At 41.3% G+C, this 27062-nt stretch overlaps 2 protein-coding genes across 3 annotated transcripts in view; one reads left to right on the forward strand and one right to left on the reverse strand.

Annotated features, from left to right (window-relative positions):
* The window catches only part of etv4 (ETS variant transcription factor 4), a 40335-nt gene extending 30957 nt beyond the window's left edge, over window positions 1–9378 (forward strand). For both annotated transcript variants that reach the window (XM_088906112.1, XM_088906111.1), the window contains exons 8-12: window positions 962–1030; window positions 3869–3916; window positions 5134–5306; window positions 8254–8355; window positions 8960–9378. In XM_088906112.1, coding sequence (XP_088762238.1) covers window positions 962–1030; window positions 3869–3916; window positions 5134–5306; window positions 8254–8355; window positions 8960–9187 — 620 coding nt within the window. In that variant the 3' untranslated portion in view covers window positions 9188–9378. The remainder of the gene's footprint in view (window positions 1–961; window positions 1031–3868; window positions 3917–5133; window positions 5307–8253; window positions 8356–8959) is intronic.
* A 2116-nt stretch (window positions 9379–11494) lies between these two features.
* On the reverse strand, window positions 11495–26859 carry dhx8 (DEAH-box helicase 8). The gene is made up of 23 exons (XM_088906110.1): window positions 26535–26859; window positions 25793–25878; window positions 25088–25160; window positions 24376–24467; window positions 23867–23976; window positions 23063–23422; window positions 22428–22572; window positions 21713–21916; window positions 21015–21102; window positions 20612–20709; window positions 20263–20410; window positions 19398–19579; window positions 18508–18702; window positions 18059–18244; window positions 17424–17634; window positions 16945–17126; window positions 16606–16746; window positions 16015–16170; window positions 14943–15080; window positions 14629–14757; window positions 14049–14245; window positions 13568–13747; window positions 11495–13182 (listed from the first exon to the last, which is right to left on the reverse strand). Exons 1-23 carry the CDS (start codon window positions 26641–26643, stop codon window positions 12963–12965), a joined length of 3630 nt encoding a protein of 1209 aa, XP_088762236.1. The 5' UTR covers window positions 26644–26859; the 3' UTR covers window positions 11495–12962.
* Between the last annotated feature and the right edge of the window lie 203 nt (window positions 26860–27062).

A 27062-nucleotide genomic window follows, 5' to 3' on the forward strand; every position in this document is an offset into this window, starting at 1 on the left:
AGCGACAAAACATTTAGAGGCATTAAGAATTTAGAATAAATGCTATTGGCTTCAATACTCATTTTTTATTGTCTCTTGGTATGCTTCAACACAGTTTATATAAAGTATTCATATCACAATATTTATGATCCTTTTGGTCACATTCCATTAGGATATAATACTAATTCCCCTTTAATTCCTAGTTAAAGAAAATACCCCATCAGAATTATTATTAAAAGGAACCCAGAATGGGAATATGATACCATGCCTGCAAAATGAAAATGTCACATTCCTCAGTGACATATAATCATAGTTTTGCCACCAGATCTCCTGAGATGAGTCAGAGTCATCCAGAAACATGGGTCCTTCTACTCAAGCATAACTCCATTAGGAAAGAGTCTGAATGACTCTGCACTGCTTAGCAGTATATACATTTCGCCACTGTATTTGTTACAGCACTGCATCTTCAAGAGTTGAAAAAAAAAAGATAGTTTGATGAAGCAAGAGTATGACAAAAAACACTTACGATTCAGCATGGTAACGAAGATAATCCAAGGGCTCATTTGTTTGGACTCTTCTTTTCCAGTGTGCTGAACTGTATATAACGCAAAAATATGGTTAAATATTGTAAGAAAAAACAGAAAGTCAGTGTGCATTCAAGGTGTCTGACAAAATACAAAAAGATAAGAATATTCTTTTGCAAAATTGTTAGATATTCTTTAGCCCCAACAAGGATCTGATCAGATAACATCAGCAAATAACTTGTTACAAGCTCTAATTTACAAAATAACAAGTAAAACTCACAAGATGAAAGAGGTTACACCAATGGAAATGGGAAAAATAAGGATCTTCTATATGATCACATGATTTCATATAGCAAAATGCCAGTACAGTCATAAGTGGTCGAGGTTCATGCATTCTAAATTTCACTGCGCTGTGCACAACAACAGTCACAGGTCATTGCTTGCATTTATTTCCACAGATGTGCCTGGCTGCCCATCCATGTACCTCCACAATGAGGGCTATGCAAAACCCTTGCACAATGCCGACGGTAAGCACTACACCGTACGCTCTGGGCTTCCAGCCCTTCCACATCATGGCAAACTCCGACACTCCAGACAGCAGTCTGAGCACTCCTGACATCACAAATGGGAAGCACGGTGTGTGCACGAGCCAGGGCTCTGTCCCAACATGTTCCTTATGCTTCTTGGGTGCCAGGCCACCGGGTAGGTCCATGGGTGCCAGGCCACTGGGTACAGTAGGTCCGTGGGTGCCAGGCCAGACATTGACGAATCAAGCAGGTATTAAAAGAACCTGCTCCTTAAGGCGAATTTAGCTTTTAATCCGAAACGGTGTATCGATTTCTTATTAATTAAATTGATCACAATGCCTGAGTGGGTCTCTGCAGTAGCAGGGGTGGTGATTCCAGTGTCAGATCACATTAACAAGCCCAGTCACAGCACTGGTGCAATGTCTTTTTTTCACAGGGCACTTAGCCAGAAATCAAACACCTTATTAAATGTAGCGCCCTGCACATTCAGGAGGCTTTTTTGTGATCAATGTTGCCAAACACAGGTTCATATAGTTTGGGGTAGCAATTTTGCGTGGGCAAAAAGAGCAGTCAAAATGTACTTTTAGGTTTTGCACTGATTAAAATGCTGTACAGCTTTTACACAGGGTATTGAGAGAGCTTCTGGAAATTTTTAGAAAACATTTTTTCCCCATAACCAAATTTCCTCCAGCTGCTTCATGCACTTCTGCAGCAGTTTGTATTTGGTTCCAATCTACTCTGCTCAATTGCAGCACTGACCCATGCCTGGCTACATCCTGAACTGCAGACAGGCATTTAACATTGACCTACAGTAATTGATTAGTTTAGCTCTGCTCAAGGAGCAAGATAGGAAGATTGCCAATTAAAGTGCACAGTTAATCTGAGAATAGGTGAGCAGAACTAATTTGCGAAGTGATATTTAAAGGCAGCCTGATGACCACTACAGCAAGAAACCAGTTAATCAAAGATGGAAACTTATTCTACTCACTCTGCCCGGTATTCAACCTCCATGTATACCTGTTGGTTTCATCTGGAAAGGGAATCTAATGTTTTTTTTAAAGGCTGTATTTACAGAGCACAAACTAGGAAAATGTAGGGATTGTAGAAAATGTAGGCAGGATGGTTTCAGGACCTTTAGTGATTCCCCCCTGGACAGCGACATTGGATACCAGATAGCTTCATGTGGTTGGCCCTCCACACATTCTAGTCACCGTGGGCTCAGAGCGCAGGAGATTGCACTCTCCTCGCCGATGGGAGTGTGTTCTCAATAGTCCCCAGTTGTGTTTGACAAGCTCCAGTGGCCTATGGGTTATACTGATCCCCCACAGCAATGAGTCTAAATGGCGGAGATACCTGGTGAAGCTCACAGCTGAGCCACAGCAACGCTGGGGCAACTGTAGCAGGAGTGGGAGCAGATCGGGTCCGGTGCCTGGACTCCCTCAGGACCTGCTGTCTCTGACTAACAAGCCCAGAGTGTCTTTATTTCCTCTGGCAGTGGCACAAACGCCTGGCGTTTTTTTTTTTCTTCAGGCTGTTCTCATTCCAGTGTAAATGTAACTGCTGGAAAAAAAAAAGTTTTGTTTTTTCTGGAGAAAAATCTACAATAATCAGCTTTAGCTCATGTCTATACTTTAACTTCTGATTCTGTTTCTCCCCATCTGGGGCGTATTTCTCATTCACTGAAAACTCCATTTGCTTTAAACAGAGTCCAAAGTCCACACAGTGAAGGGTCAGATGGCAGAGCCCTTGACATTTCTGTATCAATTTAATGTTAGAATAATAAAAGTACAAGAAAAGATTATTGTTCATTAAAAATATATACAGATCTTTCATTAAATGTTCCTCTTTCAGTGGACTGGTGTCCTGTCCAAGGGGTTGTCCTGGCTCGTCCCCTGTTATACTGGGATAGGTTTGGGGCTGCAGCAGTCCCTGCCAAGAAAAAGTAACTCCTGTTGATGGATGGATCTCCTGCTTTCATCCTTAAAATCAAAATAAAAGCACAGCCAGAACTCTCAATAATAGTGGATACTATTCCATTAACTTTTCAGTACACCATTCCATATCAATATATATTCATATATCCATATGGGGATACTGTTGTAACCGAGCTGATCATTTGAAGAATTCTTCCCATTTAACCAATTTGTGATCATATGAGCAAAGTTTTCATTTGAGAGGCAGTTGGTTTTTTTTTCCTCGCATGCAAGTAGGTTATTCACCACTTCCATCTCATCCATTTTTTTCCCCCCGAAGGATACCAAAAACCTGTTTGGAACATGCTGCTTGGTAGCTTGTTTCACACACCCACAATGGTTTGTGTAAAGAAATGTCTCCTTTATTGAGTCTTAAATACACATTCCCACACTTTCCACTACTGTCCTCAGTCGTCTGTTTTTTAATGGGCCCACAGGGTTGATTTTCTCATCACCTTTCATAATTTCAGGGATTTGCATCAAATGCCCCTCCTAGTCTCCCCAAGTTCAAGACTGATGAGATTTAGTTCCTTCATAATCATGCAAAACAACTTTGCTACTGTTCTTTAATCCTGTTCTAGAACAGCAATGATTATTTGTAACAGGCACCAGGTCTGTACACAGTATTCTAAATAAGGTCTTACCACTTTAATGTATAAATTTTCACAGAAACTCCCTTTATTTACATTGTATGGTGTTCACAATATATCCCAACATCTCCCTGGCCTTTTTGGGATGCACTTTGAAATGTTTCATTCCACCTCTCTAATCATTTTAAACCGTATGCCAGTGTTCGAAATGTGCATGAAGCAACTAAACACAGCAGTTTGTCTGAGCCTGACGCACTCTCTATCCTGAATTCCAGGTTATTCTTTTGAGAATGATTCCCGCGTTGTCCCAGAGAAGTTTGAAGGTGAGTCGTGCTTGCATGCCTGTCCTCTGTCAACACTAAATACAGCGAGGTGTGTCGTCAAGCAGCAAGAACATCGTGTTTCAAGTTCTCTGTGATCCGTTTGCAAACTGGAGGTTATGATCACATCACATCAAACATGATGAAAGCAGGAAGCAGATTTCATTGCACAGTACTTTATCGTAGGAACAAAGCAGTATATGATTCATAGTGTATGAAGGAATGAGTAAAGGTTTATTCCATGCTGAAAAGAAAAGAGAGAAAAGAGATGAAGGTACCACAGCTGAAACATTGTGTCTCTTTTCTTTTCAGCAAGGAATAAACCTTTACTTCTGCCTTTGGAGCCTTTGCATGCTGATGCAGCTACCTACTCGAACTTCATAGTGTATGAAGCTCTTTACACTTGTATTACCTTATGATATCTGTGTCTACAGGGTCCTATATTTCTTCTGGGCTTGGGCCAGTACATTTAGAGATGGCACCAAACAGGCCATTACACAAGGCAAACTATACAGATCAATGAAGCATCTGACAAGATCAATACATTAGCACTTCCTAGCAGAACATATGTTTAAAAAAATAAACTCAAATGGTTATATTTGTATATAGTAGAAAAATGATAGAGACTCCCAAGATGCTTACAGAACCAATATCAACTTTTTTTTTAAAGTAAAATATAATAAATCTGGGAATTGAACAGGGGTGTCAAAAAGAAACTTTGGATTTTGAAAGGGAAATACAATAATTAAATTGCATCCTTGAATACAGTTTTTGCAGATATTTTCGTTTCTGTTTGACGAGCTGAAAAATCAGACGACACTTTTGAGTAAAAGGGTCAGGGAGTTTCTGCTGGTGTTCTGCCGGCTTTCTGTTAGGCGATAATTTCCATTGATTTAACATGTTATGTGAAGTGGAGCTGCGGTTAATTATTATTCCCACTGCCCACGCTGATGGCTTTTTCCTGCTCACACAATAACTGATCCCCCGAAATGGCTGGAAACTCAAGACGATTTACTGCTCTAGTTGGAAACTATAATTGACCACAGTCCCACTGTAAAAGCACCGCGAGCGTTTAAAACATTTCGGTTCCAGAGCAGACCTCAAACACAGCCATCTAAAAAGACGTTTGACCACTGGAAATATTCTGAGCTCCCCGTTCTTCTCTTCTATTTTGGGGTCACTCACGCCTGCACCCCCCCCCCCCCCCACTCTCTCCCCAGGAGAAGTGAAACAGGAGGCAGGGACCGTGTTCCGTGAGGGCGCCCCCTATCAGCGCCGCGGCTCCCTGCAGCTGTGGCAGTTTCTCGTGGCTCTGCTGGATGACCCGGGCAATGCCCATTTCATCGCCTGGACTGGCCGTGGCATGGAGTTCAAGCTCATCGAACCCGAAGAGGTCAGTCCATCTGCCTAGATCCCCGAGTGCCCGCCCCTCCCTCTGTCTCGTGCACAAAGTCTTGCTGCTCCTCCGTCTGTCCTCCTCACAAGAACTAGAATTCTCGTCAGGGAAGACTTCGTTTTCCAAATGCTGGCGCAGCTGTAGCTGTTCAAAAGTGCTTTGTGACCCACAGTTCTGATGACTGATAGAGCACAAAATGTGTCCCATATGTGTCTCAGTCTGACTCAATTGAGAAGATTAAAACCATTGAATGGCATTTGTTTTCTCTATGGGAAGAGCGCATACATACTGAGTACACAGCTTCCCCTGTTTGGATTTGCTGGAAGCTTCATTAAAGAAGTTGCACAGTGTATGTCCACATCACCAATCCAACACGTTTTGGGGTTTCAGCCTAGGCTTTGACTAGCTGTAGTCTTCCTAAGGAAATCACTTGTGGCTGCTCACAGTCTGAGGGTCAGTATCAAGAAGAGGGAACCAAGGAGTGATGACAGCAATGGAGAATGTATGTGCCTCTCAGGACTGAAGCTGGTGACTGTACAGGACAGGGCAATTAAGATAGTCATCCATTAATTTTCTAAGCACTACATTCGATACAGTGTTGCAGGGGAGCCAGAGCCTATCCCAGCAAGCGACAGGTGCAAGGCAGGGCACTCACTTCACAGGAAGCCAGTCCACCCCAGGGCACACACAGACAGCGACACGCACACATCCAGACCAGTGTGTCTTAGGATTGTGGGAGGAAACCAAAACACCCTGCCAAAACTCAAGAGAACATGGGGAGAACATACAAACTCCACACAGACAGCACCCCAGGACCTGAACCCAGGGCACACTGACCCACCATGGTGCCTCAAGTTAGATTAATTAGATCTGTCTGAACTATAGCTGCCCAAAGCAATGTATTATACACAATATTCACCACATCTTAACAAAACACATAAATATCTACACTTAGACACTCTAGCCTTTTTGGTTCCAGCTGAATTCTCTTTAATTGCCTTTTTACAGCGGAACACCTCTAGACAATCTATAGTGCTCATTAATACAATATTATTAATAATAATAATTATTATTATTATTATTATTATTATTACAGCATACTTTATCCCTGCCCAATGGTTTTCCTAATTAAACAGATTATATACTTTATTTTCCTGTTTTGCAAAGACTCTCCAATGCACAGAAGAAAGCATTTGAAAGATTGATTCAGCTGCACCTGGAATGGACTGCAGGTTTTATCAGGCTGTGTCTGAGCTCTTTAATCTCCCCCAGGCAGCGCTAACAGCCTCAGTGATCTGCCATGGGCGTGCAGGGATTCCATTAGTGCCCATACATTATTTACAGCCTTGTTTACAGTGCTGGGCCTCGCCGCACCCCTCACGAGAGAGACGCTGAGAGCAGGGCTGATTCCCCGTGTGGAATCTCACGGGGCTACACCGTCACAATCCTACTCCATCGCCCCCGCCCGGCTATCACCCACCCCCCAACAGGCCCCCTGCCCTCTTAAAAACATCTTTTGCTCTCATAGTTCAGACACAGATCTTAACTTCAGCCCTGTGCAGATCTAATCAGGAGCTGTGCCGATTTTTGACTGGATTCAAAACTGGCATTCGGTTTCCTGATAATCCAGAGAAGGGTTTAATCAACGTGTTGCTTTCTGTATAAACATGTCTGCTGGGGTCAATATTGCAGCAGGCTAAAACGTTTTCTATCCTTGCTAATAGATCAGTATGACTCAAAAACGACATACACAGACTGTCTGACTTCCTACTGCAGCAGTGACCCCTGCCTTATGTTACAGTTCAAATAGAGTCTAAACCCATAATTACTGCCTTAATGATATTTTACATATGGGGTACATCCAGCTTCTTCAGATATTTCAATATACAGGATGTGGGATTTTAGTGGCATTTAGTGGTGAACAGTTACATAAGGAAGGGTGAAATAGCTTGTTTTGACCTGTCATAGTTTGATGGATGCTGGAAAAGACAATTTGGTAGGGAAGGAGATTTTTTTTAAAGAATCAACGAGGTCCTCTAGTGGAGATGGTTTGTATTACAGGCCCAGGTACATCCTCAGAGAAGAGGATCTAAGTTTTGGAAAAAGAATGAGCTATCTGGGGTGGCACAGTGGTCAGCATTGCTACCTCGCAAGCTGGGGCCCTGGGTTCATTTCTGGACCTGGGATGCCATCTGCACTGAGTTTGTATGTTCTCCCTGTGTTCACATGGGTTTCCTCTGGGTGCTCCAGTTTCCTGCAAAAGTCTAAAAACATATTGGTAGGTTACTTGGTTTCTGGACCTGATGTGAGTGTGTCTGTGTCTGGTTTTCCTGTGATGGACTGGTGTCCAGAATAAATTGCTGTCTCCCCTGGGACCCTGAATTCTAAGAGGTAGACAACAGTGGCTTGTACACAAAAGAAAATACAAAATCGTGCTCCTCCTTTTTGCAAAAAAAAATCACAGCTATTTTCAGTTCTCCCTGTTTAACATGTTTAACAGTTACTCAATTTCTGTATTTTTCACGTGCAAAATCTTTATTGATTTATAGAGGTGCAAATATTAATGACAAAGAACACCTGACAAGTTAATTAGCTATGACTGATAAACAATAGATGCTTTATATATGATCTATTATCCAGAAATTATAATAACTTCCTAGATTGTAGAAAAGAGTACAGTGGGTTAAAAATGACAAAATTGGAAGGACAAGAACAGCACCATGCAACAAACCTTTTTTAAAATAAATGATGTCCAGTGCCTAGACTGTTATACATTGGATCCGGTTCTGTTCAGATCAAGTTCAAGGCTGTGCAGTGTGCGCACCTAGAGGCAGAGATTGAAAGGAGCTCTTCATGATCCAGGGCTAGACAGCATGGCACATGGAGCAGGGGCTGGCTTCTCCGTATGTCTAACCTCCTGCCTGTGTCTCGCTGTCTGTGTCAGGTGGCCAGGCTGTGGGGGATGCAGAAGAACCGTCCAGCCATGAACTATGACAAGCTGAGCCGCTCTCTTCGCTACTACTATGAGAAGGGCATCATGCAGAAGGTACAGTAACATGTGCCAAACAAAACCCTCCCTTTCCTGATCAGCCTGCCTTCTTATAGTACCCAGAGAAACCTCAGAGGCACAGTAAAGCCAGGGGCTTACTTTGTTTTTACCATCTTATACTGCTGGCATCAGCTGCACAAAACACCTTCAGTTAAATTTCCCCTTCACGTAACCCAAGACTTAAAGGGGGCTTCACATTAAAGCACATTAAAATTGGTATTTATCCTAAAGGGAACGTCTCCACATGTAACACATCTATATCAATTCTTAACAAGCTTTAAAACCAGGCCTCGGGCAACACAGTTTCCAGATCAGCATCAAAGGGGGAAAAAAAACTAGCCTTGCAAATAATTTGCAGGTAGATCAGATCTTCAATAGCGTGTACATTTAACATTCTGGTATATGTGTTTCTTTAACTGGGCTAATTAAGATCGAAAAAGATTCCGATTAGAAATCGTGAGCGTTATGAATTGCAGCTAGGGGCTGACCGGCTGTAGATTTCTGTACTCTTCTAACAAGCAGAACCGATCATCCCAGCCCTCCCAGATTGCCACCGTCTGAACATCAGCCTGAGCCAGAGTCTCTGTTTTTCTTTCTGCAGGTGGCTGGCGAGCGCTACGTGTACAAGTTCGTCTGTGAGCCCGAGGCGCTCATCTCTCTCGCCTTTCCTGACAATCAGAGGCCCAGCCTGAAGGCCGAGTTTGAACGCTACGTCAACGAGGAGGACACCGTGCCTCTGTCCCACCTGGATGAGACCACACCTTACCTCCCCGAGACAGCAGCTGGCAACATGAGTGCCCAGCCCTACTCTAAAGGCTACATGTACTAGTGCCGCCACCCCTCCCTCCTGCACACACTCCCCCTTGTATATATGGCTATGGTGTTTTGTTTAAATTAATCCTGTTAGGGACTTGAGGTTTTAAAAGGTGTATTCTTCTCACTTCTAAAGACTATTCTATCCAGACACATGACAGTGGTTAACTGATGCTTAATAAAATTACAATATTAATACTAAGAAAAGCGCTCTTCCTTTGGAATCGTAGTGCCCTGTGTGCTTGTACTATAATGCAGTTCAGCTAGTCTTTTCATTCAGAGTTTGGTTTTGTAACAGCTCTGACTTGTCAGAACTTGTAAGAAGTCTGTAAGAACCATATTTTCCCCCAAAATAATAGATAACACTTCATGTTCATAAGGTAATGCATACCTCAGTAAGTCAACTCATGAAGAAACCATTTCTTTAGCAATCCAGAAAATAGCGAAGTCCAGTTTGCAAAAGTTGTTAGTATGCTGCACATGTCCAATATTGTCCTTTTATTTAACCACCAACAGAACATAATTCCAGTGTGCTATACATCACTTAACAGACAAGTCCGATGGGTCATTCTTGTGCTAAACCTTGTTTGAATAGTGTTGTAGCCAATCGACAAAATTCTGTCATCAATATACACGTAAAGACTCGACCAATATCAAGGTATATCAAAGAAGGTTCAAAGGGTGGAAAATAATTTATTTGCTTTGAGCAATTGAGTTCCAGCTCCTGGCAAGAACTTGTTAGTAGTTGCAAATATACATAAGGGACTAGATGCAATCTATTACTCATTTACTTAATTCAGTATTTATGCATATAAGATTGAAAGAAAGGGATATCATCGAAACACAGATTCATGTTTGTCCAGCACTGTGCAGACAGTCCTAGTAACCAAAAAAGCGCAAGTTGTGATGGATGGGTTTTTAAAGCCAGTCTTCATCCACTCAAGCAGTGTCACCCATAATGTGCTGTTACCAGGCTCAACAGGAAGGGGACAGGATTGATGGGAAGGCAGAGAGCCAGCACGCTCGCAGAGTCTAGTGGGTGTGACGTGAGGGCTACCATAAGGCACCCAGATGGCGCTTCAGCCAGCCAGATCTGTAGAAATCTGTCAGGAGACCCTGCTCATGGCCTTAACCAGCACATGACTGAGACACGCTGGAGAAATAAACGGGCTGTCACCACATCATTAATAAGGTGCAGAATGAGATTTCCTGTGCCGTCCCAAAAGGAAGGGGGGGGGGTAGAGAAAAGACCCGACTGGCTTGCGGTCTGTGTCTGCCAGCCTTTGTGACATAACAGCTTTTCGGGTGCAAGTTCCCTTCTGTGAGGCGAACGCTAGTAAGCCTGGGAAACTGCACCAACAGCACTTCAATCTGCTGTGGCTGGACCGTATCGAATGGCCAAAACTAACACCTTACAAAGCACACGTACAGCAGCTGTGGCAAGTGAACTTCAAAAAAACAATATCCCAACCAGCCCTCATCATAAGAGAAGGAGAACAAAGGTAATAGCCCTAGCATATTCTGTTTTGGAAAAAAAAATCATCCAATGACATATTAACACTATTTAACTAGTTAGTGCTTTCATAAAAGATTTTAAAAAAATAAGATGGCTGAAAACTAGAGGAATGTAGCTTATCGCAGCAGCTTTTATTATAATGTTGAAAAGTAGGTCTGATTTTCTCTGAACTTATTAAGCTGAAGCAACAGTAAACCCTACAGTATATTGACTCCAATGACCTCGACAATCCAAGACTTAAACAGTTCAACCAGGCGAACAAACGTCTATATCCTCTTACAACCAATGCTTTCAGATGATCATCCATAGAAGAAACACTGTTAATAAAAAAACCCATGACATCACATTTTGCGGGCACTCGTATAAGCACACCTGCAATGGCTTGAGGCATGGAGCTCTCAAATCTCTTTGACTGACTCATCCTGCTATCTTCAAGGTTTGACTTCAACTGCAACTTTTGATGTGGGCTTTTCCCTGCTGTAGGTCCCACTAATTTATGGGTCTTCAAGACTGCCCCCTCCAAGGGCAACATTTCAACAAGCACCTAAGGGTGATTAGTAGAATATAGATTCAAAAAAGCATCAGGGTTTTTAAATCTTGATATTAATATGAGATTGCTACTTTTGGACTACATAAAAGTGCTGATTTAATTAATCAACTTTCAGACTATATATATCTAATAGAAAGCTGTCTTCCAGATAAATCACAATGACAGAAAACAGACTAACCCAGTTCATTTATATTTTAACCTTAAAAAATGACTATTGCATTAAACAAATAATTGTACTAAAACAGGAGGATGAATTGTTTTTTTTTTTAAAAGTGATTTAATGAGTATAGAAACCAACACGATACAGATTGACAGCACAGTACATCAATACATTTCCAGTAGATGCAGAGAACTTCCAAAATGTTGTAAAAGAATATATACAAAATCCTTAAGATTTCCTGTAGTTCTGTTTTGAAACAAAACATACAAAAAAAGTGTTTTGGCTGCTTTGCTTCTTTCATGGATTCCTGAGAGGGATGGAGTGGCTCCCCATGACTCAGGCTGTGTTTTTGTGTTTGTTTAAAGTGGAGCTCTGGAACTTTTCAATATCCTCTACACATTTGTGTCTCAGAACGGGGGGGTTGGATCCTGCAAACAGTTCCAAAACAGCTCTCACTTTGCACGAAGCAAGCATAATTAAATTAGCACGAGCTTCTTTCATGATGTCCATTATATTTTTTTCTTTATACGAATCAGTGTCTCCCACCACCCACCTTCTGGTTCTTGTTATACTTCAACTGGGGGCAGAAGTAGAGTCATAGATGCAGAGATCTGACCGCCTGTGTGATGAGTACAAAACGCAGTCGCTGAGACTAGACCACGAAATGGCAACAACGGTATATAAATGCATATACAATTATCAAACTATTTAGGGGGAACGATCATAAATTTGCTTTCCTGACATGAACTGTAATAGAAAACCAGGGGATATGAGCAGATTTTGGAGTTATGATTATTCAAAGCTTACAGTTTACCTATATGGTTTTCAGATAAATGCTGAAGAATAGATGCAGGAACCTTTTCAAATTTGTTTATGAAGACACTCTCTCATTTTGGTTAAGATTTGTTTTGTCCCACTATGAAATTTACCTCAACATTTGTCAGGAGTCCATGCACAAAACAGTCTGTACAGTCATACAAACACAAGCTTTTAAGTGAACTAAAATTATGAAACAAATGCTTTCATAATTAAAATCCATAAACAATATATAACCATCCTTTTCTTTGCCACCGTACAACAGCAAAGAACACCTTAACCCACAACGCTAAGGTAAATTAAGTAAAGAAGATTTCAGCAGATCTTTCTTTATATGGTCCAAATGAACTAAATGGTCTTCCTCCTCACCTGACCTCACACAACCTGCAATGTTTTAATTATTCCAAAGCACACAATGCCCTGGAAACGTAACAAATAACCATCTGACTACAAAGATGCCATCCAGAAGTACTCAGTCCCACACATCATAGTAGTAGCTCAAACCGCATCTTAGAGGGGTTTGATGAAATGTGAAAGAAAAAGATTCATCCAAAAAAGCTACTTTTTTTTTTACTGTTCAATGCCAGTGTTGTTCTGGTCTTTTTGAAAGAAGGCTAGAGATATAGCCCAGTCGTAAATAAGAACAGAGCTGTACAGCTGTTGTGGAAAAACAGCCCTCTGCCTTTCTATCAAAGCTGCGCTGTGAGATTGCTCAACCTCCCTTTGGTCCTTTGAGCCTGCAGCGCCCCCTAGCGGCGCCGGAAGGCCCTGGAGATTCTCCAGGCATTGGGCTCCTCGTAGCGGTTGTACAGGGGCTCGAGCCGCTGCTGTTTCTTCTGCTTGCTGAGCTTGGTGGGATCCGACACCTTGAAGAAGGCTGGGGCGAACTCCACCAGCCAGCGTGGGTCGATAGTGGTCACTTCCCTCATGTACTCCTTGGTGGTCAAGACGAGCTCGTGGTACACCACCCTGCAGGGGCAGAGCCGGCAGGTGCGTGCATTAAAGCTCACAGGTCCTCATTAACCCTAAAATTTCCCCGATTAACAAGATTTCCCTGATTAAAAACAAATGGCCTTCCTTTTCATGTTTTTAAAACAGGACATCCTGTGTTTTTCAAAACTCACAGTAGTTAGAAAAGTCAGACAATATTAAGGCTGCGTGCAATTCTACAGCACTTTGACCAAGACAAAAGTCTGCATTAGAGATGATGTATTTACACAGCAGCACCGCATTATTTCAATTGCACACAAAAAATGAAACGCCATGAGACATGCCTCTGAGTACGAAGAATGGAATTCTACTGACGGACTGGCTCTAAAACATTCCCGGACTTTATTACAAAGTAATCACTTACCACTCTGGCTGCCTGTTGAAGAGCGCGCTGGAAGGGTGAATGTAGACCACCTGCTGATCAATGAGGGTCCGGTAACCCTCCTGGGGATCCTTCTTGGCTGCATTTCTGAAGAAGCCACTGCAGATGGCCTTCTGCACTCGCACAGTCGCCTTTCCACAGGACACCACATCCAGCTTATGCCTGGGAAACGCACAATAATAATCTACCTGCCAGCTACAGAAAATAAACCATAGCAAAATACATGCACCATGCTTCATGTGAAGTGTTTAAGGTAGCATCTTTCTCATATCTAGGGTAAAAAAAATAACCTGTCTTCCTAGATCAGGTGTCAAGTCTTTCAAAAGCTTATGGGATCACAGCTTACGCTGTAGGTTTCAGACATAGGTAAACTTGCTCTCCAACACAGAAATGGCTGAACATACTCCATTCCTTCGAAAACTCGTGAATAAAGTCATCCTCCAGAGCCCCCTCCTATCCTCACCTGTCCATGATTCCCAGCATTTGTTTGCGGATATCCTGGGCTCTGCGCAGAGAGCGCGCCTGGATGAAGTTCTCGTAGCACCAGGGGTTGGAGAACTTGTTGTTCTTCCAGGAGTTGTAGACAGCTAGCAGGGTAAGGTGGTCTCCCTCAGGCTGGTGGAACTTGGCCTTCTTCTGGTCAGCAAGGGCCTGCTTGTCCTGAGAGACAGAAAGAATAGAGGAAAAACTCTTCAGCGGTACACCTTCTCCAAATTTCTAAAATAAGAGGGGAAATGCACTGCTACTCTTTATCCAAAAGCACTATTCAGAAGGAGCTTAGTGTCAACAAATCAAGTAATTATATCGAGTGCAAAACACCAAAAAGGTTTAATTAAAATAAAAATGTTTTCATCAATAACTTATGCTAGGATAGCTCATTGGCAAAGATCAGTCAAGTGGTTAAGTGGTCAGTCACTTGGTTAAGCTCAGTCTTAAACATTAACAGCTCTTAATATTAACAGCAATTGATGAAGCTATATAAATAAAATGACTTGGCATTTATAGGTTTGCCTGTTTGTCCTGTGGTCATTGACTACACTTACCTTTGGTCTATAAAACACATTCTGCACTGAGAGCATAGAGACTATGGTCAGCATCTCTTCACTGCAGCCCAAATGGACAGACATGATGAGCATCTTACACAGCATGGGCTCCAAAGGAAACTCGGCCATCTGACCAGAAAGAGAGAGAAAGAAGAGAACAACACATCACCAGATGCGCAGAATAATTAATGGGGATTCTCCGCCACCTCTCTGGCAGCACATTACAACATGGTCCCTGTATCAATGCCTACAGCAGTCATCTTGAACAAACATGGGCATAACTCCTAGCAGCAATCAGTGAGACACTGTCATACCCTGCGACCCAATCGTGTGAGCAGCCCCTCATCATCCAGAGCTCCCAGGGTGTACAGCTGCTCCATGGCTGTGATCAGAGTCTCCATCGGAGGCGCGTCCATGAAGTCAAAAGACAGGAGGTCATTGATCCCCATGGCCTGGGAGGGGTAGTAAAACAAAAACAGTTAAGGAGTGATGATCCATATTTCTGCTACATGAATTGCAATGAGATGCTGATTGGTGTACCGACATTAGACAGGCCACACCTTCAGTGAAGGCAAAGATCTATGTGCTCTTGACAACTTAGTTGGCCATCAGTGGGAGAAGTAGACAATCACAGACAGCCAGTCTTGAAGGCCACTCTAGTCATGTGGATTCAACAGCTCAACAATAACTGTTGATATTGTTCACTGATCAGAAGAATGGATACTCTGCATGATGCAGAGTCTCTTCCTCTTTTCATCCATCTGTTAAATATGTGAGGAAATTAAATGGATACTCATCAAAAGATCAGGGGAAATTGATTTCTGAATGTGCAATTTCTCTTTTAACACAGGGAAATTTTGCAATACTGGAATCTATTTCATACTAAACTGAATTATTTATTTTGTATATCTGTACAATATGTATTTCTGCAATGTTAAGATTTTACTGTTAACTGACTGCGAGTCATCCTAGAAGAAGGAGTCACTTTAAAATAATTATGGCAAAAACTGCAATTAAAAAACTGCTGCACCAAATTTTAGAGTTAAATCTTTCCAGCAAACAGTGTTCCAAAAAAATAAGTTCAGTAAAGCCAAGAAGTCATATGATATTCATGATGTCGCACCACAGGACTTTTATTTAAAATGCCAGGTTTGTGTTGAGTTGGATCCAGCATCTACTGTTTCTCTGATGTGTGACTGAATGCAGTTTGGGACTGGATTGCATCAGCACTAAGCACTAAAACATAAGACTTGCACAAGGGCCAACTTCAATGGAGCCTCTGCCCCAATGAACACAGGGCCCTGCTAAGTCTAAACTGGTTGGCCTACGTTACAGCACCTGGAATGAATTGATTCCTTCCTGTTAGTGCACTAAAGGCAGCTTTACCTTCAGAGACAGCACCGTGCTGGCCAAGTTGGTCCTCTGAATCTCAGGCACATTTGTGGTTAACATTTCATCTCTGTAGGCACGCTCTGTATACAGTCGGTAACATTTTCCAGGACCAGTTCTGCCAGCTCTGCCTGCTCGCTGTTTCGCCTGAGCCTGAAAAAAAATCAAATATACAGAGAGAATCTCTTCAGACAAGTGGCACCTAAAACTTAGTAAATCTTTACTGGGATTTCCATTATGTGGTTCTTTACCAACTACCCTCCAGATATTCAGACATTCTTAGAGGGGAAAACTCATCACTGTGTGACACCAGAAGACAGAAAGTAGCTTGAAAATAATTTGACAAAGTCACATTTTCTGGACTAAATGATTTAGTTCTATGCAGTTATGAATGATCTAGCCACAGACCAAAATGCATTTAAGACTTGAGTTATGCAAATCATAGGGGAGAAGGTATGGGGAGAGTGATTTGCTAGCTTGTCAAAAGCTTTTTTTTTTATTCTTGATATGAATTCTGATGAGCTCTCTCAAAACATGTCTATTAGGATATAGATTTAAACAACTCATGGTTCTTAACTGTAAGATTACCTGTGAAATGGGCGTCACCACCAGTTGATCAATCCCAGTCTTTGAGTTGTACACTTTTTGTTTCACAAAGCCTGGATCCACCACATAGTAAATCCCATCAATAGTCAGAGAGGTCTCTGCAATGTTAGTGGCAATAACCACCTGAAGAGAGGATACAGGATTTCTATTAACAAAGCCTATTCAACAGCATACAATAGCCACAGCAGCTGTAATGCAACATCCGTGCTGTGTCTCTCACACATCCATGTCTATATTCTTGCCTGTTATCTACCAGAAGTATGAAAGTTCTAAGCACAACGCTCATTATTACTTTAGAAAGCCACAGTGACTGGGACCTACTTTGCGGCTGCCAGGAGGAGCAGGATCAAAAATCCTGGTCTGCATTTCACTGGGCAGAGCAGAGTAGACCGGAAGAATGATGAGCTCTGGGACATCAGGCCCCAGAGACTTCATCCTCTCGTATAGGATCTCGCAGGCAGTGTCGATCTCTTCCTGCCCAGTAAGGAACACCAAGATATCACCTGTCAGGAGAGAATTTAGGAGACGGTTAGTTTTCCTATGATGATAGCACAGCACAACTTAAATTGTGATTAACTAGATCTTGTGTATTTTAGTGACGTCTCAGCCATTAAGACCTTGGGAAACTAAATAGTAAAAAGTGCCTTTGTAAGGTTAAGCTTTTGCATTAATTCAATGAAAACATGAGAGGGACCAACTTGGCTTCTCTGCTATAATGCTTAGCCGTGTGTTGCAGTTTTCCCCTGCGATAGGAGAAAGCCTGGCAGTGCCAGGTTGCTCCCAGTGATCTATTTTCTAACCTGGAGGCTCAGTCAGATGGATCTGCATGACTGTGATGAGGCTGGCATCCAGGTAGTCTGTCTCTGGCTCCTTGGTGTAAAGGACTTCCACAGGGTAGGTCCTGCCAGGGATTGTGAAAATAGGTGCTTCATAGAAATACTGGGAGAACTTCACTGCATCCAGAGTGGCTGACGTAACAATCAGCTTCATGTCCGTGCGCTTCTGCACTGTCTGCAAAAGGAGGAAAAGCATGTTTGACAAAGCCCCAATTTCACAGCAATCCACCTCACTCCCACCAAAATACATGCTTCTCAATTTACTGTTATTACATCAATGTTGAATTCTTGATCAATAGCCTTTAATTTTTAGTCCATAAATCTGTTTTTTGATTGCTTCTGAAACATGTTATATAACACTTTCAATTCATTCAGAACTTCAAAAATATCCTTAAATCATTATAATTGAAATATAAAGAATAATTTCTAGCAATCTTGTTACATATCAAAAGATTTTTGTCCTTACATGAAAAAAACATAAAGCTTGATTGCTTAACAACAAAAACAAATTGTGAGGAGAATGATTTGCATGCAATATGAAAATTACGAGCACAGTATGATATGTAACACAGTTCAAAGCTGCAAAATGGGAAGATAACCTTTTTCAGCAGCCCGAAAAGCACATCAGTGTGAATCGTTCTCTCGTGAGCCTCATCCAGCATGATAATGGCATACTGTCCCAGGTCCGGATCAATCAGACACTCTCGAAGAAGCATACCGTCCGTCATGTATTTAATGACGGTCTCGGGGCTGGTGCAGTCTTCAAATCGAATAGTGTAGCCCACCTGAAGGAGAAAATGGAAGGAGCTGAGCTCTGCAAACCAAAGTTCTGCATCTCTGGACACGCCCAACCAAAGTACAAACGAAATGGCTGCCAGTGAAATCCCACTGAGGACATAAGTGTTGCAATTGAGGCACAAATGACTTTTAGGACATTTCTATGAAGAAAGCTCCACCAGTAATTACTGTTACAGCTGTTTTCACCAGACTTTTTCAATTGCACTGCAACACCCATGTTACAGAGCTTAAGAAACACAGCAGCACCCACCTCCTGGCCCAGACAGCAACCGTACTCCTCAGATACTCGCTTGGCGACGGACATGGCGGCCACACGGCGAGGCTGTGTGCAGCCGATCTTCCCTCGCGTCGTGTAGCCGGCCTCTGCCAGGTACTGGGTGATCTGCGTGGTCTTCCCTGAGCCCGTCTCGCCAATGACAATCAGGATCTGGTTGTCATGGACAGCCTGCAAATAAGCAGTGATCAGCATTCCTGCACTTACTTGCATTAATCAGAACTTCGCATCCAGTAGTTCTGATGATACTAGACTGCTATTGCAACTGAAAGAAATTCTGAGATCTGCGCTACAGGAATCTTTGATGTTGTCTTCAAAAACAGAAACAGAATTGCTAGATCTCAGATGCTGACTATCACAGTTGGGAAAACCAGATCTAAAACATTGAATTTAAATTTTTTTTCTCACCTAGGGGAATGAATCTTCAAGCCGATCCCAAAAATAACTATTCCTTTGTCAAGTCTGATGACAACGAACTTGACTCCAACAGCAGTTTGCAACACAGATTGACAACGACTCAGAGCCAAACCCCATAATCAATAATGTACTCGGTAAAGTGGAACACCTTCTTGGAAGCCCCATTATCACTGCTAATATTTCGACCTTCCACTTATTATCATAATGAAGATCTCCTAATCTGTTAAGAGATGAGGCTTATCTGCAAGTTTCATCACTAATGAGATAGAAAGTGTGCTACAGCTAACCTCTAAGTGTCTTCCCAATTGCGAGAAGTGTATACAACATAAATTCCTAGCTCCTACCTGTCTATAGCAAGACAAAGCTGGAATAGTACTTCTTTAACAAAATACTAATGATCTGAACACGCATTCCCTTTGATAATGACCCATTAACTAGAGCAGGCCTACCTGAATGAGTTGCTCCTTTAGTTTGTATATGGGAAGGCTCTCTCTCTGCTCTATAATGGAAAGCTGCGTCTTCTTGCCGTAGGAGGCCTTGTTCCCCCCAAAGGCATGCTTCTTCCACTCGGGGATATCATTGGGCATCATCCCGATACCCCGCATGTTGGCAGCAATCTGCCTGCCCTCGGCTGCCAGGACAACAGTAAGGTTAATGGATGTGAAGCTCAGGATGACCAGCGTAATCACAATGTTCAGAAAAACACCTACAGAAAGTATCCACTAGAAAAACACCACCTCCGCCACAACCGCTATTTACCACAGAACACACTGGAGCTAAACATCTGTAGTGGCTCTGGTGGACACTCTTATCTAACACTGCAAAGTTTATGAAAATTAAGACTTAAACAAGTCATCCACAAAAAGAGTAACTATTAATCACCATTTAAAGTCTAGCTTTTCTGTACTTTTCTCAATGACAACCAATTTGTAGAAGCCCTGAACACCAATTTGTCTATACATTCTATAATGGGAATGGCAAATAAACTCCAGCAATTGAAATTCTCTTTGACTAGGACATCAGAAATATTTTAGTTCTTCATTTTTATATATATATAAACAACTTTATTCTGCCAAAGAAGTTTACAAGGATGGACCCGTCTTTCTACACACAGCTGATAAACTCATTGTATATTGATTTAAGAAAATCATAGCCAAAATGAATGCACAGTTATGTTTCCAGTTATCTCTTACAGAGACAACAAATAAACAAACATGTGACTCTGAATAGTCAATTTTGTTCTCTGTTGACTTTCCAAAGAGCTTTAAAATGCTAACATTACAATGTCTGACAGGCTAGTTATTGCCATCTTACCATCAGGCAGGGGATCGACCCAGTGCTTATTGAGTCCCATAGGGATGGAGTCCATCTCAGCCTCACGCTGAGCCTGCTTCATCTCCCTCCTCTCCTTGGCCAGGGCACTCTGCATCATAGCAGCCTGGGACAGCGAGCCATCAGGGTTCTGCAGGAGAAGAGCAATCACTTCATCAAAGGGAGGTTCAGACTGGGGGACTGGCCAGGGACTTGTATCAAATGGGACATTACACAATAAAAGACTTCTTACTGCTTGGAAGGCCCATGAAAAACATCCCGATATTGGTCAGTGATCATGAAAGGTGAGGTCCAGCACAGGAGTGATGTGCAAATTATCTGAAATGATTACCTTGACAATTTTGACAGGGCTCATGTCCATGCTTTGCTTAGTGTGTCCTCTCAGGAACGGAGGCTCCTCTTCCACAAGCTCGATTTCCAGGTCCTCATCTACGATAAACAGTTAAAAACCATTTGGCTGTTATAGAGTATTCATTAGGATAAAGCGTCATAAAATGAAAAACATTCTTTTGCAGAAATATTGCATTATATGGAGAGTGGACTGGATAAAACTGATTTTAATATTTTTAAAAGGCTCTCTGCAAGAATTCAGATAAAGATTATTATTAGGCAAAATGTGATTGCAGCACACTGGAATCTAAACTCTTCACACAGTCTTGTTGAGGCAGAATGATAAATGACAGGAAGCTGCTCTCAGTGCCAGTCTGAGAACAGAACTGAAACCGATTCCTCACCTTCTTCGTCATCTACTTTGGGGAGAATGCCCGTCTCTTCATCGAAGTCTGGGAACTCCTCTTTTGAAAGAACGTTGGCTGCAATCATCTGATGACAAAACAGAAGAAAAATTCACAAGCCTTTCAGACTTTAACAATTTCAACAGTGCAACCAGTAATACTTCTGAGAGGCAAACCAGTGTCAAATAAAAGTATTGTGGCTCTAAAGATTAATTTCACATTCACATGTCTCTAAAAAGCTGAAATTAAACTCATACGCGACTAAAATATCTTAAGCTAATAATATATATGAAGAATAACTTTTTAAATACAGCTTTCCTGTTTATCCTAGTCATTTACAATGCAATGCTGCCTCCTGCTGGATTTAAATATTATTTACCACATTTAAAGTCAAAGCAATTTAAAGCAGTTTGAAAGAAAAATATACCACTAAACTGGAAAACAGGCTGACACAGTACTCTTACCTTTAAAGCTCTACTGCAAAACACCTACAGAAGACCCTAAACCTAAGCCTAAAGGAATCATTGCTTTCTAACACACAACACTTTCATCACTATTATCACTAAAACCAAAAATCACTATAATCTAACGAATCACTGTAACCGTCACTATAATAAAAAAAAAGACTCCATCGGTATTTTCACACCCTCGGGCTAAGGGCGAGCAGAAGGTCACAAGGCTGCAGTCCGACGGCCCACCTGCTTGATCTCCCACTTCTCCGGGTCCGAGATCTTGGTGAGCCTCTTCCTCTCGAGCGAGTCATCCTCCACCTCGGGCGCGCTGACCAAGGAGAGGTGTGTGGGCCGGTCAGGGTTCCTCATGGTCGTCTCCTCACTGCCCTCGCACCCCATGTTCCGCCTTCTGTTGGGGTTCAGGTCCTCCCCTGTCTCCTGGTCCACATCCTGCAGAAACACCAGGGAGACTATGAAGACACAGATCCAATTTTGCAAAAAATACAAGAAGCTGTTGGGAAAAGCCCAAACCAGGACAAGCAACTGAGAGGACAAAGATGACAAAGTAAATTTTGAGGATGGGCAACTACATGCTTCTAACTAGATTGTGGGTGTTAAACTCAGGGCACCAGTTTGTGGTCTTGCTTTGCAACATTTATATGACATAAATGGTGGTCTATTAATGTATTTTTTTGTATAGCATCTTCAAGATAGCAACATCATCCTTAAAACTAAGGTGATCTGAAGACAAATTTCTATACAATTTAAAAACATTTTAATGCTGGTTAATTTCTCAAATGAATATTTGTTTCTGAAATGGATCACAGCACAAAACATCCACCTCCAGTGGACTGCACTGCAGCTTGTCAGAAAAGCAAGCATTTACCGTGTTACCGTGTTACAACAGTAGTACAGTTATTTTTTAGCATTTTCAACCAATTCCAAAGTAGTACTATCTTACCTTCATACTGAGACTGGTTTTAGAGCCAGTAAAGGACAGCACCTTAACCTTGACCCTCTGACCTTTGCTGACAACATCTGCAACATTGGCCACTCTCCCTTCTCTCCTGAGCTCAGAAATGTGGACTAATCCTTCCCACCGTTTCCTGCAAAGACAAAGTTATGTATGCATTAGTTTGCATTTCCTGTGTATGATTACTGCCATATTACTGATATAAAATCTATATGATTCTCTGCTCTTATAAATGTGCTTAAAACATATGTTGGGAGCTGCAACAGATAAACAATGCTGAAATTTGTAAATGAAAAAAAAAATTGTCTTTGCCTATCCTAAAAGCAGAGAGCTTTAGACATCTAATTAAGAGTCTATTTAGCAAGAACTGTTTTATTTTTAAAGAAATTAAAATAAACATAGGTAGCGTCTTGATTATAAATAACATTTGATTAAAAATATATAGCTAGACTTCAATACACTGTGCTAACATCATAACTACATACACCTCTGAGCTCACGTGCCTTGAAGACAGGTTTATGAAATGGGAGACATTTCAAAAGACCCAACTTCACATGCAGTCATCATTCAGTGTGCACATGAAACAATCGTGCATAATGAAATCAAATTCTCTCCTCACAGACCTCAGTCCCTCGAGCTGCACGAAGCACCCAAACTGCATGATGCTGGTGACTTTGCCGTTGTAGATGTCCCCAACCGAAGGCTCCTCTGGAGGGGGACGGTCCACATGCTTGTCCTTCCAGCGGTCAGCGGCCCTGTCCTTGTCCCTGCGCTCTCTGCTGGGACTGGGGGTCCGGCTGCGGGACCGACGGCGGGATCGCGCCTTCCCTCGGTCCCGGGAGCGCGACGGGGATCGGGACCGGGATCGGGAACGAGAGTGATGCCGCCGCCGCCGGTCTCTGTCCCTGTCCCTATCCCTGTCCCTGTCCCTATCCCTATCTCGGCTCCTGCTCCGTCTTTTCTTCCTGCCACTTTCATCAGACCTGCAGGGGAACACAGGGAGCTCCGGGTCAACACAGCACGACGCTTAGGGGAGCAAAAACTGCGAGATGGCAGACAAAGGTAGAAATACAAATGAAGATTAAACCGCTGCATCAAACAGCAATCAAATCTGAGGCCTCCAGTCTGGGAAATGTAATTTGCAGATCAGCACAAATGCACTAATCTAAAATGTTTTAAACAGAAGCGTTACTTTGAATACATAACTGCTAGGCATTGGCCTCATGAAAATTAATCAAACCCTGAACAGCAGCAGCAGAGACAAACTGCTACTTCTCAACACCATGGTGCATATTTAGCACATGTTGACAGATCGCTAAAGAACTGAGAAAACATTTTATATTCCATGGTACAGTTACAACTCGTTTCCTAGAGCTCTGTCATTGCCACTGCATGGGATTTAGGCTGGTACACAGGAGAGACCCCACCTCTGCTTGCTGCTCTTAGCCGTGTCTGTGCCACTGACGCTGGGCATGAACGCTTCCAGCTCCTTCATGGCATCAGCTGCAACTTTCACATCATCCTCATCAAGCATGGTCTGTAGCAGAGACAGGTGAGAGAACAAATTATTGAAGATAACAACCACGTACAATTTATACTGCCTAATGTTTATTTTACAGTATTTCTAAACAGCTCTGAAATACTGTCAAAATATAAGACTGCTTCTGTTCACCAAGCCCTTAATTGATGAATATTTTGTGTTAATGTGCAAGACACAGGGAAACCTAACTGACCTACTGCTATCTAAAACAAGTAATTTCAATCAGCCTTCAAATAAATATTTCCTCTTATGAACATCCAAAAACTTTATGCTACCACTGACTTAAGTGAATTTAATATCTAACAGACCTTTATAACATTCAACTACTGGCAGCTGAATTATTCCAATGAAGTGGTTCAGCAGTTAGTGTTTGAAATGGTTATTTTTAAAGCTTACTCTGATAACAGGGTTGTCCGGCCTGCAGAGAGCAGGAAACAACTCCTTCAGCTTCTCCTTCTCTGTCTTCTGTTTGACAGGCACCACAGAAGCTGGAAAATACAACAATACTAAGAAATTGAAGTAGTAAGGTCTACCTCTCATAAAATCAATATGAGGAATTCTGAAATCTGTCATGGCACACACTTATTGTCGTAATGAAAAGTCATAGTGCAGAGTTCTGCTCACGAGAATTACACATTTAACAGCTCATAAAATTCCCTTTACCTCAAGGATTAAATGCCTAGATGTCACGTACTGAAAAACATGAGCACATTTACACAAAAAGCTTTGTGGAGACATGATCATTTTATCTTATTTAAAATGTATTCCATTAAATAGTGTAAGTACAAGTAATTTTCTAAATCTTATGCCACAGCCACAAGGTACCATCATATTACTGATTGTCTAATAGAATTGGTTTTGTGCATGTGGAAATATTCAGACATTATGTTAGTCATTATTCTTTTACTTTTCATTAATTTAACTTTTTAAATATGTGATAACAGTAATAAAAACTGACAACAGTTTTTTAGAGAAACCCTTGTGGAAGGATAGGCCCTCTCCTCAAGCAGAAATGTGTTTAAGAAGCACAAATTTGTTTGTTTTTTTAAAAACTAATGGAACAATTTACAAATCGCATGAAGTTAAGAAAGGAAAAGGTCAAGCCTACCTTTACTTGTAGATGGCTTTGCTGGTGGTCGCATTGTCTGAATCAGCCTTAATAAATTACTGACCAGTGAGTCCTTAAAAAGCACAATAAATTAAATCAGCATCTCACCAGGCATGAAATTTGATTCTACACAGATTGTATTTTCTGTTCCGCTTTATATGCAAGACAGCAGATCTTGAAAAGTGTGACAGAGCAGAGTAGAAAATTCAAACCAGAGCAGGCAAACAGAATAAACAAAGAAAGTTAACTTGCACTGTTGGCCTGCATGCTAAAACAGAAAAAAACATTTAATAATTCAATAATTATAACACAACAAAAGTAAAAATAGATGCTCCAACAAAATAAACTACTACTGCACTGTTCTGCTGGAACAGTTTTAAAAACCTGTTTAAAACATCTGTGCATTTCTAATTCTCTCACATAATGAATTGTTACTTATCTACTTCAGAAAGTTTGAAAAGCATGACAATATATTGCAGGGTACAACAATATTCGGAAAGACATAGAGAAGTACATTAAATAGGATGTTACTGGATCAATCGAAACAAAAAGGTGACTGTAACTCAAAGGCCTTCTGTGCAATTTCCAGTGGAGTGGGTAAATTACAAAAATATTTCATATTATTTCAAATAGGAAAATGACCAATTGCTATGAATATGGAAGCTGTGCTTGGATGCTGGTCATTGAAAAAAAAGACAGACTTACGGTAAATTCAGCTCCATTTTTTATCAATGCTCCCCTGAAGCCCTCAAAGGTAGGATTCTTCTCTGCGATATTGATCACAAACTCAGCTAAAAAGAAAACAAATATTGGTTACATGTAATGCAATAAATTTTATTAACCTGAAACTTAATCTATTTTATATGTTTAAAAACAATTTCGAGTAATCACAGCCTGCCCATTGCAGTCAAGTGGTCGCTTTTAAATCATCTTTATCATCTTTTTCATAACACTGATGTTAGTTAATTTGTTAATAACGTTCCTTTAGCAAATATAATTGTCTTACAGCGCCGATGGATTGTAATGAAGTTTATAGATAAGACATCACTTTCACGACAATATTAACAATTCTGAATATCGCTACGCACAGCCATTTTGACTCATGTTTACATCTCTAAGATGTCTTTCTTAATTGGAAGTGATACAATATTACGATTCGTATAGTATTCAAGAATATTAAGTTCAATGTAATATAAAGCAAAAGGCAGTCGATTCATAGGACATATTAAAACTTATCTATCATTATTAACGTACTACACATTGGTATAAATAATAGCTCTACCAGCAGTAATAATACTAACATTACATGTAATGTGTTACATCAGTAACAACAATAGTTGTGGAAAAAACAGCAGTGGCACGAGTAATACAAGAATAGTTATTCTTTCAGACTTATTGAGTATACGTAAACTTGTTCAAAGCTTCTGAATAAAATTTCAGATCTCACCTAAATCTTTGTCGCTGATACCTAAATGGTTATCCAGCTCTGTACAAACTTTGGAAACCAAAGAGAGGTATTCGAGTTTTTCAAGCTCGTCTTCTCCAACATCGACCATTTTCTCAACTCTGCGCTTGGGTTTCTACAGATCCACGAATTCGCACACCCGGGCAGAGAAGGCCCCAACTCCTACTCCTATGGTTAAACGAAAAACGTTGTAGTCGAAACTCAAAATCTCCAAGAGGGTGAAGTTTTCAAAATATAACAACTGTATTCGATAACATCATGTTTTGCTTGAAATGACAACAGCCACCATCTTGGCCAAATTAACCTTTGACCGTCCGGTGACGTATTAATTTACTAGCTTTGGATATTTCTGTATTTAATTTGTATTTAAATTGAAGATTATGTATAGACATATTATATATCGATTACAATAAAAATGTTTAAATACAAATTGCTTAAATACAAAACGACAAGGAGAAAAAAGGCAGAACATTTACAACTACTTCCGGGGGTTTGAGTCTATTTCCGTTT

This window comes from Atractosteus spatula, chromosome 26 (genome assembly GCF_055471065.1).
Source record: "Atractosteus spatula isolate fAtrSpa1 chromosome 26, fAtrSpa1.hap1, whole genome shotgun sequence".
In the NCBI taxonomy this organism is placed as follows: domain Eukaryota; kingdom Metazoa; phylum Chordata; class Actinopteri; order Semionotiformes; family Lepisosteidae; genus Atractosteus; species Atractosteus spatula.

Bases quoted from the DNA above. Each gene is read 5' to 3' on its own strand.
- dhx8 (XM_088906110.1), bottom strand. From the start codon at position 26,643: ATGGTCGATGTTGGAGAAGACGAGCTTGAAAAACTCGAATACCTCTCT. The intron at 23,977-24,375 runs GTAAGCTTTAAA...TCTCTGCTACAG, and splicing joins CGGACAACCCTGTTATCAGA to ACCATGCTTGATGAGGATGA. The intron at 17,127-17,423 runs GTTAGAAAATAG...CTCTCCTGACAG, and splicing joins CCATCTGACTGAGCCTCCAG to GTGATATCTTGGTGTTCCTT.